The 19,926-nt window shown below is 42.9% G+C and overlaps 1 protein-coding gene and 1 long non-coding RNA gene across 3 annotated transcripts; both read right to left on the bottom strand.

Annotated features, from left to right (window-relative positions):
• Positions 1 to 2,958: 2,958 nt before the first annotated feature.
• LOC309381688 (crk-like protein) lies at positions 2,959 to 6,783 on the bottom strand. The gene is made up of 3 exons (XM_081932969.1): positions 5,092 to 6,783; positions 4,360 to 4,815; positions 2,959 to 3,630 (listed from the first exon to the last, which is right to left on the bottom strand). Exons 1-3 carry the CDS (start codon positions 5,263 to 5,265, stop codon positions 3,505 to 3,507), a joined length of 756 nt encoding a protein of 251 aa, XP_081789095.1. The 5' UTR covers positions 5,266 to 6,783; the 3' UTR covers positions 2,959 to 3,504.
• A 6,486-nt stretch (positions 6,784 to 13,269) lies between these two features.
• Positions 13,270 to 19,514, bottom strand: LOC309381594. 2 transcript variants are annotated; one of them, XR_014173571.1, is made up of 5 exons: positions 19,232 to 19,514; positions 18,356 to 18,408; positions 16,832 to 16,969; positions 15,870 to 16,016; positions 13,270 to 13,567 (listed from the first exon to the last, which is right to left on the bottom strand). It is a non-coding gene; the product is annotated as an uncharacterized lncRNA (long non-coding RNA). The 2 variants fall into 2 exon arrangements; XR_014173572.1 differs by having other exon boundaries at positions 19,280 to 19,513.
• Positions 19,515 to 19,926: the final 412 nt, after the last annotated feature.

Below are 19,926 nucleotides of genomic sequence, written 5' to 3'. Positions count from 1 at the left end.
CAGACCCTGCTGCTGGTGCTGACCTGCGATGCTTCACCATTTGGCGTTGGCGCTATCCTCAGCCACCGTATGCCCAACGGAACTGAAGCCCCTATTGCTTTTTACTCCAGGACCCTATCCGCCACAGAACGGAACTACAGCCAGTTGGACTGTGAGGCTTTGGCTGCTGTGGCAAGAGTAAAAAGATTCCATGAGTACTTTTACGGATGGAACTTCGAACTGATTACGGACCACAAGCCATTGTTGGGTTTACTGGCTGGGGACCCTCCTACCCCAGTGTCGTTATCATCCCGCATGACCAGATGGACTATTTTCCTGGCTGCCTACTCCTACCGCCTTATCCACCAACCTGGCTCCACTCTGGGGCATGCTGATGCTCTCAGCTGCTGCCCGCTGCCAGAACGTCTTGCTGACCCTACCCCGACGCACCAGCCCTCCTCATTGACTGCCTGGAGATTGTGCCTTTCTCATCCACTGACGTTGCCCGTCACTCTGCGAAGGACTCCACTATCAAACAAGTTTTGAACTTGGTGTGGAGGGGGTGGCCCAAGGGGCCTGTTGGGGCTGATTTTAAAATGTACTTTGCTAAGCGTGACAAATTATTGGTGGTAAATGGCTGTCTACTGTGGGAGGACTGGGTTGTTGTTCCACCCAAACTGTGCATTGCAGTATTAGAAGCTTTACATGTAGGGCATCCTGGAATTTTCAGGATGAAGTCTTTGGCTAGGAGTTATGTGTGGTGGCCTAACATGGACAGGGATGAATGGCTACCTGCACACCGTGCCAGGAGTCCAGACCAGTTCCCCCAGAGGCGCCCGCTAAGGAGTGGGAGCGACCTCAAGCACCATGGTCTAGGGTGCACATTGACTTTGCTGGCCTAGTTCACGGCCAGACATTCTTAATAGTTGTGGACGCTTACTCGAAGTGGTTAGAGGTAGTCCTGATGACCTCCACAACGGCAGAAGCGGTCATCAAGGTGCTACAGAGATTTTTCTCCACACACGGCCAGCCTGACATCTTGGTCTCTGACAATGGGCCCCAATTCACGGCCATGCAATTTGAGACCTTCTGAGCAACTCAGGGAATCAGGCATGCCCTGGTTGCGCCATTCCATCTGGCCTCCGATGGTCAGATGGAGAGAATGGTGAGATCTGCAAAAGAGGCCCTCTCTAGGATGGGCCTGGGAGATTGGCAAACACGGGTTGACCATTACTTACTAATTCAGCACATCACGCCCAGTGCCACTACTGGGAGAAGCCCCTCCGAGCTTCTTACGTGTTGCCGGCTAAGGTCCCACTTAGACTGGCAACACCCCAATTATTCTGCCTCATCGCCCCCAGACTCCACAAGCAAGATTCAGACTTTTCGCGTAGGGGATTCAGTATACGCCCACGACTACGCCGGTGGAACTCTGTGGATTCCTGCCACAGTGATAGGCATCACTGGCCCTTGCTCTTACCTCCTAGAGCTTGAGGATAGTAGGAATTGGAGAAGGCATATTGACCAACTCCGTGGCCACCTCTCCACTCCACTCTTAGACAACCAGAGGTAACTCCTGCACGAATTAGCCAAAGCCCTACCCAAACGGAGCAAACGCTCACTCCTTCCACAGTCAGCTCAAGCCCAAGGGTACCGGAAACTTATCTGGTTTTGTTGCAGGCCCGCAGCGAGCTCTGAGCGAACCGGCTCCAGAAGCTCCAGCTGTGGCCTGTGAAAGGTTCCAAGAGCTTCCACCAAGCGGAGCTGCGGAGCAAACAGATCCGTCCGACCTATCCAGGGAAAACCCTCCTACTGAACTGCGCAGGTCAGGCAGAGCTACACAAAAGCCCGCCTACCTGCGTGACTACATTACCAGTAGGACTGTTCCATCTAAGAGGGGAGGGGTGTTAGATATTTATAACAACTACAGTGGTTTCCACCAAGGTCCTCTGTTCCGGTGGGAACGGAGGTTTAATCCTATTGGACGAAGGGCCTGACAACTCCCTATAAAAGGGCTGCTGTCAGACTCAACCTTCGCTGGATTGTTCTCACTTGTTGTTGTTAATAAAGAGCTGTTGTTACCGTTAAGCCTGTGTGTGCCTATCCATTACCCAATCTAACACAGTATATATATATATAAGAAGTGGGCAACTTGTGGTATCAGAATTACACACATCTAGGAGCTTTTTTACAACTCTTAGAATGAGGTTTTCTATCATTGTGAGCCAGAAAATACAGAGTATTAAGTATACATCTTCAATGAGTCCTTGGGCCTCTTTAAAGTGTGATCTTAAGGTTAACTCAGCCACAGAAAATGCTTGTCACCGACTTACATGTTTAGATACCTAGAGAAATTCAGAAAAAAAATCCTGCCTATCACATTAAGTTGCTCCCATCCTCAAACACATGTGTTATTTGTCTCTGGTTTGTGTCAAAATTATCATCAATCTATTACAATGCACCAGATCAGTTTAGTTTCTAAATATTAATTCTACATGACCCAGCCATCTCCAGCCATGTATCACTGCAGTCATGTTGAGAATTGTGATACTAGAAGGTTTCTTCTAGGACACTGGATTTCGAATCTACACCACCATATATAGTCAGAAAATGAATCAATATAGAGAAGCTGATATTATTTGGGGGTGGGGAACCTAAGCAGAGGTCATGAGTACCAGTACATTTGCTTATAATTTAGTAAGGAAAAATACTGCACCAGTGAGCTAGAGGAGCTGTTCCTACGCATGGAAAGGGAAGCTTGATGGAACAACAGGTGGAGATCAAGAGGTCCCAAACCACACCTGTGGTGCATGCTGCTGCAATCTTCAGCCTATCTGCAGCTATAGGCTGTGATCCAGTTCCCCATGGCAACCTGCAAGGCCTGGGTTGTGATGCTAGTTACCATGGCTGCACTGTTACTTTTTCCCCACATCCATCCTCCAACCCCCCAAGAAGTCCATAACAGCTGAGAAATAATTAGCAGGAAACTTTAATTAACAAGGCAGTTTTGGAACAGACAAACGAGTTGAGCAGGGGGTCTTATAAGAAATGGCATAGTTCTGTTTATCTGGTCAAAGCCAAGCATATGGCGAGTTCTCTCCAAGCAAGCAAGGCCCAAGGGAGACAAAGGCTCCTCACAAAAGCTCAGAGCTTCTTGTTTCACAGGTCATAGGATGCAAATGAAGCAATTTCAAGGGCATATAACTGAAAATCACAAAGCCAAAGCATTAAGTTCTTAGGAAGCAAAAAGGAACAAGCCCAGAAAAAAATCAAAGTATAACAAATCAACTACAACAGCATTTAAGAATATTGTTATCAAGGAGCAGCTTTCCTAAGTCGAGGAGGTAAAGATGGTCCCAGAGCCCATATCCAGGGAACTAAGGTGGATCATCACAAGAGTCTACTGAGGAGGTCATAATTTAATGTTCACACATCAAAAAGTTCAAGAAGTTCAAAGGGAATTCAGAATTCAGAGCATTGTGATCCTGTGAGGGTCAGCAGCAGTTCAGGTGGTCCATTGGGCATTCAGCTGGTTTCCTCAGAGTCTAGGACTTTGACGTGGGTGAAAGGGAAGTGTCCACGGCGCCCGTTCAGCTCTCCCTCCCATTGGCCGTTGACATTCATTTTGGTGACTGCAATGAGATCACCCACCTGTGGAATATCACAAGACACAAAGCCAAGGTCAGAAGACGGCCCACTTTTCTGCACTTTCCTAGTATCTCAACCTTTCCTAACTTCTGTGCTAGAATTATAACTCCTGTAAGACAGGGCCAAACAACTTCCACACCTGTTGGGCATCAAGCTGGTGAAAAATGGCATCTTTCCCCCACCAATACCTGACAGATGAGGCTTTTTACCTTTAGTGGTCATCTCAAATGCGGAATAGATTCCAGGCCAGTACATTTCCAATTTGCAAAAATACTGACATGAAGGAACTAGATTGCTAAGAATGTCAGAATCCAAGCATCAGTTTATTATGATTTTTAAAACTCCCTCCCCGCCACATCCCTCAGTCCTAGGAAATAAGTTTAATCATTGCATTGGGCTTTTTAAGAGCATGGACCAAAGTCTGTAGCCTGGATCCTTTCACCAACAAGGCTGTTCTACTCAACATTTTGCTGAATAATCCCATCAGCATAATTTGCATTCTCCCCGACATTAAAACTTTTAAAGGTAAAGGGGAGGCAGGCCATAATTCCATGCCTCCTGGCAACAAAAGAAGCATTTCTGAAGATCATCATTAATCTATATCATCACCACTGTGAGTCATAAATCCCCATTCACATACATGATAACCAGATCACCCCACCATCCTCCAGGATCAAGATCATCCTGACCCTTTTTAAAAAATATTTATTTTTTACTGTCTTGGTGACTTGCCTCAAAAGCCAATGCTGTCTTGTCACTGGCACCAGGCACCCTTCGTTGCACTGCTCTGGCTATTATGGGAGCATGTCGGGGGGCGCCATGGCTGCTGGGATGAGCATATGGACAAGGCTGGACATATGGCACAGGAATCATACCCACACGCCCATCGGCACGTTGAGCTGTCCACCATTGCTCTTCTGGCTTAGCTAAAACTCGCAAAGGCTCCCCTTTGGTGAAGGGAAGGTCCTCCTGGTCACGGCCAACAAAGTCATAGAGGGCACGGACCCACTCGCCTGCAGGAGGCGGCTGGGCAGAGGAAGGGGCTACAACGCGTCCCAACGGGGCTACCAAGGTGGTAGTGTCCAGGTAATGCAGGCGGTAAAAGTCTAAAAGAGCTGGGAAACCGTCAAACTCATGCTCTCCAATCCGCAAACGCCCAGGGAGGCTGTTAATGATGTAGTGTGAAACCTGAAAGAGACAGAATGGCAAAGAAACATAAGCCTGCTATCCCAAACCTTCCATCAAATTCATATGATGGAACAATCAATGTTGACCAACTAGGATGCATCCCTCTAGGTATGTGAATTTAAAATCCCAAAATGCTCCAATGCCAAGTATTCTGGACACTAAAGTTCAAACATCTAAAAGTCACTCTTCTAAATGTGTCAGGTACTCTCTCTCCAGAAGAGTTCTCAGTTTCTTTCCCCCCATCAGATATTAGGATTATACAAAAAAAAAAATCACCTTGGAGTTTTCACTGACGGAGAGGACATAGTCACCAGGGCACGTAGTACTGTCCCGTACCAGGAAGGTCCCATGGCGATGTCCCTGGAGACAGGCAGCTGCTTCCTGGCGACTCAGAGCTCCCATATACCATTCATGAGCATCCCCAAAAGCAGACATGGCTTGGGGGAACATGGAAGGTGGAAAAATCCACCACTCTCTTTGTTGAACGTTATTCCTAAAAAAACCTGGTAAGTTTTGCTCCAGTATTTAACAACACTTTACGAAATAAAGCTACCCTGTTGAACGTTTGCATTGGAATATTGCTTCTTTCAGTAGTTTAGTAGTAGTTTAGTAGGACCTTTAAATAATCAGACGTGTAATTCTGCAAGGGACCAGGATTTCTTATATACTGGTAGTTCCACCCCAAAATTTTTCAGCCTGTCTACTATTCAAACTTGGTATCTCCTGAGCGTATCCACATCTACTTTCCCACACACTTCCACACCACAGAAATATTTTCCCAGAACAAAAAAAAAAGTAATATCTCAGGAATGCAAATAAAGTTTCTGCAATCAAATTGTTATCATTAATGGGAAGCAATTATTAAGTCTTTCCTACGTTTCCCAGTTTGAATATAATGGAATAGGAGGGATACAATTTCAACAACAATAAACCGTTTCAACAATAAGTCGCTTTATGCTTACAATCAATCTAAGAATTAACCAGCTATTCAAAGTTAGCTTCCATCGAAAAACATCAACATACAATACAATCATATGAAGCAATATATTTACACAGGAATCAATATAGTGCCTTTTAATATCCAGATAAAATTAAGGTAATAGATTGACTACAAAATCTTCATTTAAATTAACATGAAGCATCACATGAGACATTAGCAACCAAATATATATATATAACAGGGTGCTCTCCTTTTAATGTCAAATTTGAAAAGCCCTAATTTTTCACAGACAAAGCTGGCATGGTTCACAGGCCGCTAAATGGAGAGGATTATCTTTCCCAGAACCACAAACCTATAGTAAGGAAGAATATCTATGTCCACGTAGCCTTTATCCCACAAAAGCCTTGAAGTGGATCCGCCACAGATCGACTCCATCCTTTGCCCTGCATCCTTGTATTACTAGGTCGCTCTCTGGAGAAAACCACCGCACCCCAATTAACAGCTGCTGCTTCTCAGCTAATTAAAACTATTTCCCCAAGGCCTCTAGGCACATCAGAAATTGACCCGCCTTCTATTCCCCCCCCCAAAAAAGCCCCACTGCAGCAGAGGAAAAAGAAGCCGTCGCCCCCGAATCGCCCCCCTCCCTAAATGGGGAGCATCCCACATGATGCCATCTAGCTCTGCCTCCAAAGCCGGACGCGCTACACCTCCACCCGCAACTCCGCCAGGCAGAGAGACCCCGAAACCCCCATTTTATCTCCACCCGCCCGGCGATTTCTCCCCCGCGGCATCGCAGCCCCGTAACTCCCCGATGCAACCGCCCAGCACCTCTTTCGTCCAGGGCATCCTCCGAGTCAGCGGAGCGCCCTGCCGGGGGTCCCCCGCCGGGACTCCACAATAAAGCCTCGGCTGCACATGTCTCCCCGTTCCCTTGCACTCCTACCCCGTGACACGGCAGGGGTCGCCCGCGGCACCCCCCCGTTCAACAGCTCGCGCCTTCCCAGGGTATCCCCCGCGGCATGGCGCCCATCACTCCCGCCCTGCCCTCGGAAAGCCTGGAAGTCCTGGCGGGCAGCCGACCCGCCCCTGCCCGAAACCGCTGCCCGCAATCCGGATTGCAGCTGCCGGAGGGCTGATGGGAAAGTGACGCACCCACCCTCCTTCCCCTCCCCTGTTTAAGCGGGGGGTGGGTGGGTTGTGCAGCTGCAGCCATCTTGAAGGTTGGCAAAGGGGGTCTAAGGGGAAGGGGCTGCCACCATCTTCACTGTGGGAATGGCCTTCCAGACAAGGTGGAAGCTGCGGTCGAACTGGGGGTGGGTTGGTGAGTGGTGATTTGTACCTGCAAAGATGGACAAATGGGGTTTTATTTATTTATTTGGCATATGCTGTAGAGTACATGGAACATTAAAAGTATATATATACAAAAAAACACACCAGTAATACAATACAGTACAATAGCAGAGTTGGAAGGGACCATGGAGGTCTTCTAGTCCAACCCCCTGCCTAAGCAGGAAACCCTATACCGTTTCAGACAAATGGCTATCCAACATCTTCTTAAAGACTTCCAGTGTTGGGGCATTCACAAGTTCTGGAGGCAAGCTGTTCCACTGATTAATTGTTCTAACTGTCAGGAAATTTCTCCTCAGTTCTAAGTTGCTTCTCCTTGATTAGTTTCCACCCATTGCTTTGGAGAATAGTTTGACTCCTTCTTTGTGACAACCCCTGAGATATTGGAACACTGCTATCATGTCTCCTCTAGTCCTTCTTTCTATTAAACTAGAAATACCCAGTTCCTGCAACCATTCTTCATATGTTTTAATCTCCAGTCCCCTAATCATCTTTGTTGCTCTTCTCTGCACTCTTTCTAGTGTCTCCACATTTTTTCTACATCATGGCGACCAGAACTGAATGCAGTATTCCAAGTGTGGCCTTACCAAGGCATTGTAAAGTGGTATTAACACTTTACGTGATCTTGATTCTATCCCTCTGTTGATGCAGCCTAGGACTGTGTTGGCTTTTTGGCAGCTGCTGCACACTGCTGGCTCATATTTAAATGGTTGTCCACTAGGACTCCAAGATCCCTTTCACAGTTACTACTGTTGAGCAAGGTACCACCTATACTGTACCTGTGCATTTCGTTTTTGTTGCCTAAATGTAGAACCTTACTCTTTTCACCATTGAATTTCATTTTATTAGATAGTGCCCAATGTTCAAGTTTTGTCAAGATCCTTCTGTATCTTTAGCCTATCTTCTAGAGTGTTGGCTATTCCTGCCAGCTTGGTGTCATCTGCAAATTTGATGAATTCCCCATTTATTCCCTCATCCAAATCATTGATGATGTTGAAGAGTATTGGGCCTAAAACAGAGCCTTGGGGTACTCCACTGCATACTTCCCTCCATGTAGATGCAGTTCCATTGAGGACTACACGTTGAGTGCGGTTGGTCAGCCAGTTACGAATCCATCTGGTGGTGATGCTGTCTAACCCACATTCTTCTACTTTATCTAGTAGTAGGTTATGGTCTATCTTATCAAATGCCTTACTGAAGTCCAAGTAAACTATATTGATGATGGCATTCCTCTGATCCATTAATTTTGTCACATTATCAAAGAGTGCAATAAGATTAGTCTGGCATGATCTGTTTTTGACAAACCCATGTTGGCTTTTGCTATTACTTTGTTTGCTTCTAGGTATTCGCTAATTCGTTGCTTGATTATCTTTTCCAGAATCTTTCCTGGTATTGAGGTCAGGCTGATAGGTCTATAGTTTCCTGGATCTGTTGTTTTCCCCTTTTTTGAAGATGGGAACCACATCAGCTTTTTTCCAATCCTCTGGTAATTCCCCGGTGCTCCAGGATCTCTGAAAGATATAGTTCAGCGGTTCTGAGATCTCGTTTGCCAGTTCCTTCAGAAGGTAAGGTAAAGGCTAAGGGTCCCCTCACACATATGTGCTAGTCGTACCTGACTCGAGGGGGCGGGGCGGTGCTCATCTCCGTTTCTAAGCTGAAGAGCCAGCACTATCCAAAGACAGTGGTCATGTGGCCAGCATGACTAAACGCACAGAACTGTTACCTTCCAACCAAAGGTGGTCCCTATTTTTCTACCTGCATTTTTACATGCTTTCAAACTTCTAGGTTGGCAGAAGCTGGGACAAGTAAGGGAGGTCACTGCGTCCCGCCAAACTACCAACCTTTCTGATCAACAACCCCAGTGTTTTAAAAGTATATAAAATATGAAATATGTAGTCAATTTTGTAAGGTATGAAGAATTAAAGAAGTTACATATGCTATATATTATTAGGGGTACTGGTGGAAGAAATATCCCTCTGAGTTCAGTTCCAAGTGGGGAAAAAGACACTGGGGACATAGAGGCTGCTTGGAAAGATGGTTTAATGGTGGACAGGATCACATGGCTTGAGCTCCTGAACAGAAAAGGGGGATCACATGCTTTCAGATGTTGGGTGAAGAAGAAAAAGAGACCAAGAGGCTAAAAGTCCCTGGTTTTATGCCCTCTCTGGGCTTTGAACCTGAGCTTGTATTCTGATTGGTTGTCAGACTCCCATGGGGGCCATGTAGGGGCAACTCTGTAGGCTGTGTTTTGGGCAAATATTGCGGTAGGGGGAGGGTGGGTTGGTACAGCAGTGGTGAACACTGCCGCTGGAGAATGCTGGAGTCTTCATTGCTGAGCAGCTGATTGGCGGTTGGATCAGCCTCCTGTAATACCACCGATCAGCTGTTCTAGGTGGCGGGGATCACCGATACCGCCTATCGCAGCCACCAATTGGCGATGGCTATAGGCAGTGGCAGTGATCGTGGCGATAGGCAGTGAAAGGCAGCAGCGATCCCTGTCCCTACCGCCGGTGCCGCCTGGCGGCACTCAGCTCAATTAACCAGTGGTGGGAGCAATAGAGCAGAGCCCTGACAAGCTACGTGCTGGGGCTGCGATAATATGCTGAAGCTGACCAGGCTATTTGCGGTTTGCTGCAAGGAAGCTAGCCAAGTGAATACTGGATGGATACTGGAAGGCAGAGGCAGAGTTTTTTTTTTCTTGTTTTCTTCCTCTAAAATTAATGTGCATCTTATGGTCCAGTGCATCTTATAGTGCGAAAAATACTGTAAATACTGAATGAAAATAAAGTTCTGTGGCTGAACCCATAGAGTGAAGGGTGGAGGTTTCAGGTTTGTCTCCCAGATGCCTACTTTTCTGTATATTGTATACTCCCAGATGCCCCCTGTATACTGCACGAGTCAAAAAGAGAGCTGTGAAAATATTTACAGACCCTTCACATCCTGGACATAGATTGTTTCAACTCCTACCCTCAAAAGTACGCTATAGAGCTCTGCACACTAGAATAACTAGACAAGTTTTTTCTGCTTATTTGTATCCTATGACTATCATTAAGTGTTGTACCTTATGATTCGTGACAACTGTATCCTTTTTTTTAGGTTCACTGAGAGCATATGCACCAAAGAGAAATTCCTTGTGTGTCCAATCACACTTGGCCAATAAAGAATTCTGTTCTATTCTATTCTATTCTATTCTATTCTATTCTATTCTATTCTATTCAGAAGCTGGAATTAAGAATCTAAGAAATTCAGGGAAGCTAGCAGGGATTTTTTTCCACAGTGATCTATTTATTCCTAAAGAATAAGTAGCAAATTTGAACTAAAAGCTTCTTCTCCCTCTCTCCCCCTTCCTCTTTCCTCAGGCCTGTTTTCTCTGTAGCAGATCAGTGACTGTAAATCTTAGAGGAGTTTTTATTTTTCTTGCATATTTTTCCCAACTGGAAATTATCTTCAGATGCTGTTTGTGATCTTCACATTTCTTCATATTTTTATCTTCACCTTTGATGTATACTTCAAATTAGAGCAAAAGCTTTTTTAACATTTTGTTTTACGTTTAAACCTTGTGAAATCTGTGTACACCTTGTGATATTGATTTGGTTCCCAAAGGGGGACGGACTGATTTTCCTAGTCTCACATTTCACCGTACTAAATCGGTGCTGTATAATTTTATGACATTTTTATCAGCCTTATTTTCCCACTAAGTTAACCAAGCAGGTTACCAGGTTCTGGGACCCCTATTTAACTTACATGTTAGGGTTAAAGGCAGGACATCTGATAATAGCATCCCGTAGCAGCAGTAATTATAAAAGCTGCACCAAGTCAAGATGGCACGGCTAGAGAATGTAGAAGCAATTGGTTTCTATGGTAGAAATGGAGAATTAAGACCTCTAATCATCACCCTATAGGCTCAACCCTCTGGCTAAATCTTACCTCTCTCTCATACACAATCTATGGCTCCTCATCTCATGAAATACGACTCTGGGAAGCTAACGGTAATAAAACACAATAAATAACACTACAAGAAAACAAGAAAAACCAGACACTTAATCCAACAACTTGTATTTATCCAGCTATTTCAAGTGCCTGGGGAAAAGCCAACCCCTAACAATTTTCCAAAATTTTAAGGATGATGGTGGTGGTGTCCAGATCTTAAAGGGAAGGATGTTGCATAATTACAATTCTCATCCAATTTCAGAATTTTCCACACACTGAACAATTTCTATTTGGTACCACTCATTTTTGTCTTCATATTTTTCTTTTTATTCAGTAAATAGTGAAGCAAGCCATGGCTTACCTGTGGAATGAACATAACCATATCAATTTGTTTTAATTGCATATCTTTGTCACCATAATAAAAAAAGTCATAATTTAGTGGGCTTTAACCTTGTTATAAGGTCATCTGACTAAAGCGCAAATGTTTAGACTTAATTATATGTCTGAGTGGGAGGCATTGCAGCTATCTTTTAAGTCAGCTAAGACCAAAGGCCCTCACACCTTAATCCTCAATCATTACATATTTACATTGGTTTTGTCCATTGCCCTTCAAAATGTTTTGCCCTCAAGTCATTTGCAGATCATCTTTACTCAGATAAGCACAGGATTTCTCTTAGTTCAATATGTGTGTGTACCTAAATACATGTGCGCCCGCACACACACACACACAAAGTAGCTCATTTGATGCTGTATACTGATATTTTGAATCAAGAATCGTGGCTTTGGAGAGCAACATTTGACCTGTTGAAAGAATTCTGGCTATGCTACAAAGACAGCAACTAAGATAGCAGTTGCCATAATTTGCTGACCTACGTGAGGAACAGCATTACGCAGCTACAGACATGTGAGCTGGGCCGTCTGGATCCTTGCACAAACAGATTAATGGCCCTAGGCAGCTTGGCATAATAGCACAAAGCTTCACCGGTGCAGAGAATTTTGCTTCTGGCCCCAACAGCAAAAAGTTGGCCTACGTGCAACCTAAATGAGGCACCTCTGTATCTTTCACTGTAAGATAAAAAAAGAGCAAGACAACTTTTAATAGCTGGTGTGATATAAAGTACCAAACGGGCTGAAGAGAGGAGATATAGCTTGGCATTCCTGCTCAGGCATGAATCTGGGTGGATGAACCCAAGTCTCTTTCAACCTACCCGTCTTCTTTAAATGCGGTTTTTACATTCCCTGGTAGGGAAATGTGAGCTTAAAATATAAATTTCTTCTTTAAACTTGAACTTGTTAGAAAATGAGTAGTTCACATATCCTGGTAAGCCACGGCTTATCTATAGTTTGAATAAATTAGTTTATTGGAGTTCCGCATCATAAAACATTAAGCCAGCTTACAAACCACTGTGGTGTTGTGATCACAGAACATAGCAAGCCAAACTGGCCCCATGATGGCTTGGCATAATGTGCAGATTCAGCCGAGATGTTCTCGGGTGGGAGTTGACAAAAACTTTGGATTGGAGAACCATTTGTCTGAAATGGTGTAGGGTCTCCTGCTTGAGCAGGGGGTTGGACTAGAAGACCTCCAAGGTCCCTCCCAACTTGGTTATACTTATACCAGTTATTTCCTTGTACATATTTCTGCTGTCTTGGTTGCCAAGATACTGGTTCAGTTGCAGAACTGCACAAATCAGTAATTTCAAAATTGCAGAACGCTTATGTATGCCACAATCAAAATTTACATGGGTTTCCAGATTACAACTAATAAAATGATTTAGGTAAGGAAGAATTTTTTTGTGACCACGTGAGTAGGACAAAAAGCATTGGCTGAACAAAAGTTGAATGATAGTGAGTAATGAAATACGATGACCTTTTTTTAGACCTACAAACATATTTAACTACCATATGAAGTGCAATTCCATTAAATTGGCATCCAAACTCTTCACTGAAGTTTGCATTTATACATATATCTACTGTATGTCTACATCTATACTGTTTTACTCATCTTTTAATGCAGGGGTCCCAACCTTCGGTTCTGAGGACCAGCACTGGGCCGTGGCATGCCAGAAACCGGGCCATATCAACAAGCGAAGCCCCATCCATGGGATGCAGGCAGGGCACAAAACCACATCCCCTCCAGTCCACGCAAAAACCTCTCTCCACGGAACTGGTCCCTAGTGGTGCCCAAAAGGCTAGGGGCCACTGTTTTAATGCATGTACAAAGATTAGACACAGGATAGACAACTCAATTTATTATAAAATGCAGCAGTTCATATAAAACATGGTATCAAACAAGCATTATAAAAATCAATAGTATTTTTAAAAAACACTAAAAAGAAGTGCAAAGTTTTAAGTGTCTTGGCAACACAAAAGTTAATTTTGCCAATGTGAGCAACAGAAAGCTAAGATCCCTTAACGCAATTTGATTTCAAAACAAATACAGTTGATATTCTGGCAGTCTGGGGGCTGGTATGTACAGGCACAGTCACAAAGTGGACACAGGCGGGGAAAGGAGCAACTTCTTGGTTCCAAGCCCTGTTGGGAAGTGAAAAATCACATGTTGTTAAGCCACAGAATGTTCCCCATCGAAATCTACTAATCCCTTCAAACTGAAGGCATGGAGCAATATTGCAGAGTGATTAGCACAAAGCTGCTGGAATTGTGATCGGTGTTCAAGGAAGAGATAATAGGCAGCATCAAGGACATCAGCTGGAAGCCACTTTGAATGCTGAGATTCATTTTCTTTCAGTGCTTTTATCTCAGTGAAGAGTGAGGTAAATTGGACTATTTTTCTACTCGGGAACAATCAATTAAATTGATACTGTACAAGTAGTTCTCGATTTATGAGTAGTTGCTCAGCAATTATTCATAGTTATGACAGACCTCCCCAGGGTTACTTACAACCTGGTTCCAAAGTTCAAATGGCCAACCCCCTCTGCCATTATGTGACCAGACGTCAGGTCATATTTATGATCATTTGCAGCTTCCTGCAGTCACCTGAACACGTTTTATGACATTTTTGCTGAAACCCAGTATTTACCCTCTGGTGTTCATCAAAAATGGTCCATAGCAAACAATGGGTTTGCTTTACAATCGTGGGGTTTGCCTAACAACCACCACAATCAGGTCCTATTTTATGACTGTCAAAACTTACGACCATAATGGGCAGGTTGTAAATCAAGAATTACCTGTATTCCATTCATTGTTAAGCATGACCTCGTGATTATCACTTCACTATGTATTGGCTTTATTTCTCAGTCATTTATGCTTCTCAGCTCAAAATTTAATTAATTTTCCTTGAGATGACATCTCATCCTTAAAACAGATACTGTCTGTTTTATTGAGAAGGGCATTTTTAAAAAAGCAATCCTATTTGTAAAAGGTAGCAAAAAGTGGTGTTCAATTTATTTAGTACCTTTTATTAACTGATGTAACTTTTCCTATGTACAAACCTAGACATCCAGAAATTTTGATTTTCTTCATGGCTAGAATCTTTGTTCTAGGAGGCTGCTGTCTTCTCTATAATAGTCAGAAATCTAGGGACATATTTACAGCATGACTGGTGTATTCTTGGATAATCTGGTTCCATCATAAAATGAAGGCCACTCAAGAATACACATAGTCCTCACTTAATGATGGAAGTTGGGAGAAGCAACTTCATTGCTAAGCGATACAGTCATAAAGTGGAATGTCATGTGGCCATGACAATTTAAGACTGGGGCAGACTTCTCCAGCACTACATGTGAGATGGAACTTATGTGGATGTTGTTTGGGGATGGTTGCATAGGCATTCCTTTTATATGTCAGTAAATTTGTAGGAGGTCCCCAAACAGCAAAGCACAGAAGTGGAAGTTGGATCAACCAATCAACGTACAGGATGTGCACCTCAGCAAAACACGCAGTTGGGATTTGGGAGATGTTTGCATTGGCGCATCTGCAGCCCTCTGCAATCTCCACTTACTCATCAACCCCTTTGCCTTGTAGTATGTGGCAATGGCTACAGGCAGTTGTAAGCAACTCTAAATCGGCAGTTGCGGCAGTCTCTCACTTGCTGTCATTAGGTGAATCTTGAGCAGTTACAGCATCAATGCAGTACTACCGGCAGTTCGATTCTCACCGGCTCAAGGTTGACTCAGCCTTCCATTCTTCCGAGGTTGATAAAATGAGGAGCCAGATTGTTGGGGGCAAGAGGATGATTCTGTAAATCGCTTAGAGGAGGCTTTAAAGCACTGTGAAGCGGTATATAAGTCTGTGCTATTTCTATTTGCAACTTCTTGTCAGTTTCCTCATTGATTTTGCCCAGTGGAACTCAGCAGTGAAGTCACATTACTGCAGAATGCTACAATGTTGTAATTATGAATCAGTGGCCAAGTGCCTGAATCATAATCACATGACTGCAGGACACTGCAATGGCTGCAACCAGGAGGACCTATGACAAGTGCCCCTTGTGCAGCACTGTTGTAACTTTGAATGGTCACTAACTGAATGGTCATTCAATGAGGACTATCTGTATAGTGAAATAAAGCTGCTCCCCAATTTAAATCCAACACCAGCCTTGCCCTTTGGATATTGTTTTGGCCCAAATCCAGAAAAAACATAATTTCCAAGCTTTCGATCCCATTGAGCCACAGCCGTCTGGAATAATTTTGCAAAACTTAAGAGACACAATGTTTTTGTTTCAGATTGGACCAAAAATACATTTTCCCTTTTATGGACACCCTTAACATTTTGTAAAGGCTGGAGGTTTTCATGTAGATATTCAACACAGCCTTAACAATTGATTATCTAAACCAGCTGTCTTCTTACTCAAGAAAAAAAGGGCATTGAGAAAACTCACATTAGCACAAGAACAGCAGTGATCTAGACAATGGGCTGGAGTGGGAAGGGCACAGTTGCACGATTCAGCACAAGCCATACAGCATTCACACATAGTTGGCCAAGACCGCTTCTCACAGGAACAGCAATTGGCACAAAAACCTCTGGCCTGAGAAGCAGTATTAAAAAAAAAAAAGATATAGCTTAATTACAAAAGAACTACTTTAATCTCTTATTGTTGCTCACTGGTCAAAACTCCTATATAATTTTTTTTCTTGGATTTACATATTGCAAGTTACAGTAGCCCTTGACTTATGACCACAACTGAGCACCAAATTTATGTTGGTAAGTGAGACAACTGAGTTTTATCCCATTTTCTTGCCACAGTTGGTAAGCCATCATTGCAGTTGTTGAGTTAGTAAGATAGTTGTTAAATGAATCTGGCTTCCCTATTGACTTTGCTTATCCAAAGGTTACGAAAAGTGATCACATGATCCCAGAACACTGTGACTGTCATAAATATGAACCAGTTGCCAAGTGTCTGAATTTTGATCAGGGGGCTATGGGGGACGCTGCAACGGTTGCAAGTGTGAAAAATGGTCATGAGCCACCCTTTTCAGTGCTCTTGTAACTTTGAATTGTTATTAATCAAATGGTTGTAAGTCAAGGACTAACTGTAATCCATAAGTGTCTAAGCAGCAAAATGCATGTTGGCAATCTTTGGAGAAAAGCTAAGGTAAGACTAAGTAAGGCAACAGTGGAAAATAGATCTGACTATATGGAATAACTGATGCAATCTTCATGAATGAGAATCCAGTCAGGGTTTCATAAGATTAATGCCTAAATGTATTATTTTTGCTCATTTTCTAATGGAAAACTGCTGAAATAAGAGTAGTATTAATATGGAAATAGCTCAAATCTTATCTATCCTTTCTTCTCTAAATCCCCAACCGCTGACTGTCTCTTATCGCTTCTCCCAGTTACCAGTAGGCATTGTCTGAGGACCAGGACCAGAATGAGGAGCAGCAGGTAGGAGCCAACAACCAAGAAAACGATGGCAGGGAGGGGCAGGAACAAGGTGGCAGCAAAGGGGAGATCTGGTGGAGGATTCAGCGGTGGAGTCTGCAAGATGGAAAAAGTCAAAGGTAGGTTGACAGTAGGAGGGGTGAGGAGTAAAGGAGGTATAAAGGGAGTTGCATGCAAGACCACTTAAGTCCAATATCTGATTTTTATTTACTTATTTATTTAATGTGCATCTCACCTTTATTATTTTTATAAACAAGTCAAGGTGGTGAATAATATCCAGCATACCTTCCTCCTCCTATTTTCTTCACAGTAACTCTTTTGAGTGGGTTGAGCTGAGAGAGGAACTGGACCAAAATCACTCACCTGGCTTTTTTAACAAAGGTGGGACTTGAACCTGTGGACTTCCGCTTTCTAGCCTGATGCCTTAACCATTAGACCAAACTGGCTTGTTTGGTAAACTTCAACTAAACATTAACAAATCAAACAGCTTTGACTGGAAGTCTTTATACCAAATGTATAGCTCCTCCAATAATCAAAAGTTTGGAAGTCTTGTAATCTTTCAGCTTAATGCTCTAAATACAACTGTAGCACATATTATGACATGCTTAGTGCATTTTGTGTTATATGTTAAATATATGATATGGTTATCAATGCTTTAAACTAAGATTATTTTTGATTCAGTTCTACACAGGAATTATTGAGTCTGTCATCTGTACCTCTATAACTGCGTGGTTTAGCTTTGCAACCAAACAAGACAGACACAGACTTCAATGGATATCAGTAATTAGAACTGCAGAAAAAACAACTGTTACCAACCTGCCTTCCATTGAGGACCTGTATACTGCATGAGTCAAACAGAGGGCTTTAAAAATAACTACAGACCCCACACAGACCCTGGACATAAATTGTTTCAACTTTTACCCTCAAAACGACGCTAAAGGGCACTGCGCACAACAACAACTAGACACAAGGACAATTTTTCCCTGAATGCCATCACTCTGCTAAACAACTAATTCCCACATCAGTGTCAAATTATTTACTAAAACTGTATTACTATTATTCTTTTCATCCTTCCTATTACCTATCTCCTCCCTCTTATGATTATAAAAATGTTGCTTGTATCTTTACAATTTATATTGTTTCATTTGTTTTCTAGTATGATTTGATTGCTTATTAGTAACCTATGACTATCACTAAGTGCTGTATCTTTTGATTCTTGATAAAAAAATTCTTTTTTCTTTTTATGTACACTGAAAGCATATGCACCAAAGACAAATTCCTTGTGTGTCCAACCACACTAGGCCAATAAAGAATTTTATGCTATTCTATTTCACAACCCTCAATGTTCAAAATACTTAGGTTTGAACTATGGGTTTCTAAGATAAGTGATGTGTAAATATATTTATGAAATGCAGTTCCATTCCTATGGTGAGCCAGAAAATGAGAATTATTGAACAGATCTAAGACAGGTGCTGCACTTACTGCCATTCCTCAGTTGGAAAAGGTGTCTGGAGGCTCCATAGATTTCAAACAGCCTTAAGAGAAATAGAATATTGTCAATAACTTGCACCACCTAAACATAATGGACTGATGAAAAACCAGTCAGGACTTAAGACACAATTAATCCAAGTCCCTGTTTGCACCTATGTACACTCTTTTCAAGTAGCATAAATTTTAAAAAAGCCCTATTCAAAAGCAGAGTACCAATGATCTTATTTGTAACTTTTATATGCACCTGAGATTTTAATAATGAATTTGTAATGAAAATATAAAACATTTTTCAGATCCATTACAATTGCTGGATCCAAATTCAACTGCTGTCTTTACTGGCCACAATTTCCTAGCACAAATTGCTGCACAATTTCCCAAATTGCTTCCCCGGTGGTGAATATTAAATAAAAATATCAAATAAAAATATCAAATATAATAATATTTATATTAAATATTATTAATGTTAAATATATTAAATAAGATAGTAAATTAAAAAATCGCACCCTGGAATGGTGTATTTCAATTTAGCCACTTTTAAGCTATGTAAGACTTCAACTCCCAGAATTCCCCAGGCAGCAATGGCTGGCTGGGAATTTCTGGGAGTTGAAGTCCACATAAATCTTTAAATTGTCAAGTTTGAAAAACACGGCGCTAGAAAGTACCAAAGCATCCTTAACCCGGCCTTCCTTTCACAAGCCCCATAACGGGTTAAACCGTTTCCCATCACAGCATTCACCCTATGGATGTTGCTCAAGCAAGATGCTTAGTTAATATCTATAAGCATCGAGATTTCACTATGCGCTTCGCGAGCCAACCAATAACCCCGCAAGGAAGTCAACCAATGCCCCGATTTCTCGCCAGGAATACTTTAATGCTTCCCGAATTTCTCCGGGTCGCTCCTTCTCTCGTCCTAACCTCACATGGTTGCTCCGGGGAAAAGGACCGAGTTAAAAAAAAAAAAACTGGATCTAAATTAAAATCGCGTTCCTCCGTCACCAAGGGAACTAGTCCCACCCCAACGTTATGGTAGGTTCCTACGGGTTCGCATCGCGACCAAATATCTGAAGCCGTGTTGGCTCGCGGAAGAGTACAGGGAAGCAGTGACATCATTGAGAAATGCTTCCCATATATCAGTTCTGGGTCATCCGCCATGTGAAAGCGGAAAACTCCGTTCCTCTTACGTTCTGGCAACTGCCTCCGAAGTGACGTCATCGGGGAGCGGCAGGAAGAGGATTTTTTCATCGATTATCATAAGGGGGAGGGCAATATTTCAATGTATATAGGGAACAGAAACCTTTCCTATTCCATCAGCACCATAAATTATATATTTATTCTTATATTTCTAAAAATTCAGGACAAAGGATCGTTGTTTCTTTACTGTTTAATCTATACAGAATGCATCGGCTCTTTTTTTTTTTTTAACAAACCCACCCAGCAAGACTGCTCTTGGGCGGGCCCTTCGAGCATTATGGTAACCAATCATAATCCCAGAATGATGGGGTGGGGTGGGAAGGATACAAAAGATGTGTTCCAATTGGGAGTTCGTAGCGGCCTCTGGCGGC

Source organism: Natrix helvetica (genome assembly GCF_964273705.1).
Source record: "Natrix helvetica genome assembly, chromosome: Z".
NCBI classification, from domain to species: domain Eukaryota; kingdom Metazoa; phylum Chordata; class Lepidosauria; order Squamata; family Natricidae; genus Natrix; species Natrix helvetica.
This window is presented reverse-complemented; position numbering and strand designations above follow the sequence as displayed.

What these genes read in the sequence shown, in the direction of transcription:
- LOC309381688 (XM_081932969.1), bottom strand. Translation starts at nt 5,265, where the DNA reads ATGTTCCCCCAAGCCATGTCTGCTTTTGGGGATGCTCATGAATGGTAT. An exon ending in CCGTCAGTGAAAACTCCAAG is followed by an intron (nt 4,816 to 5,091) that starts GTGATTTTTTTT and finishes TGTCTCTTTCAG; the next exon opens with GTTTCACACTACATCATTAA. An exon ending in AGACAGCATTGGCTTTTGAG is followed by an intron (nt 3,631 to 4,359) that starts GCAAGTCACCAA and finishes GATATTCCACAG; the next exon opens with GTGGGTGATCTCATTGCAGT.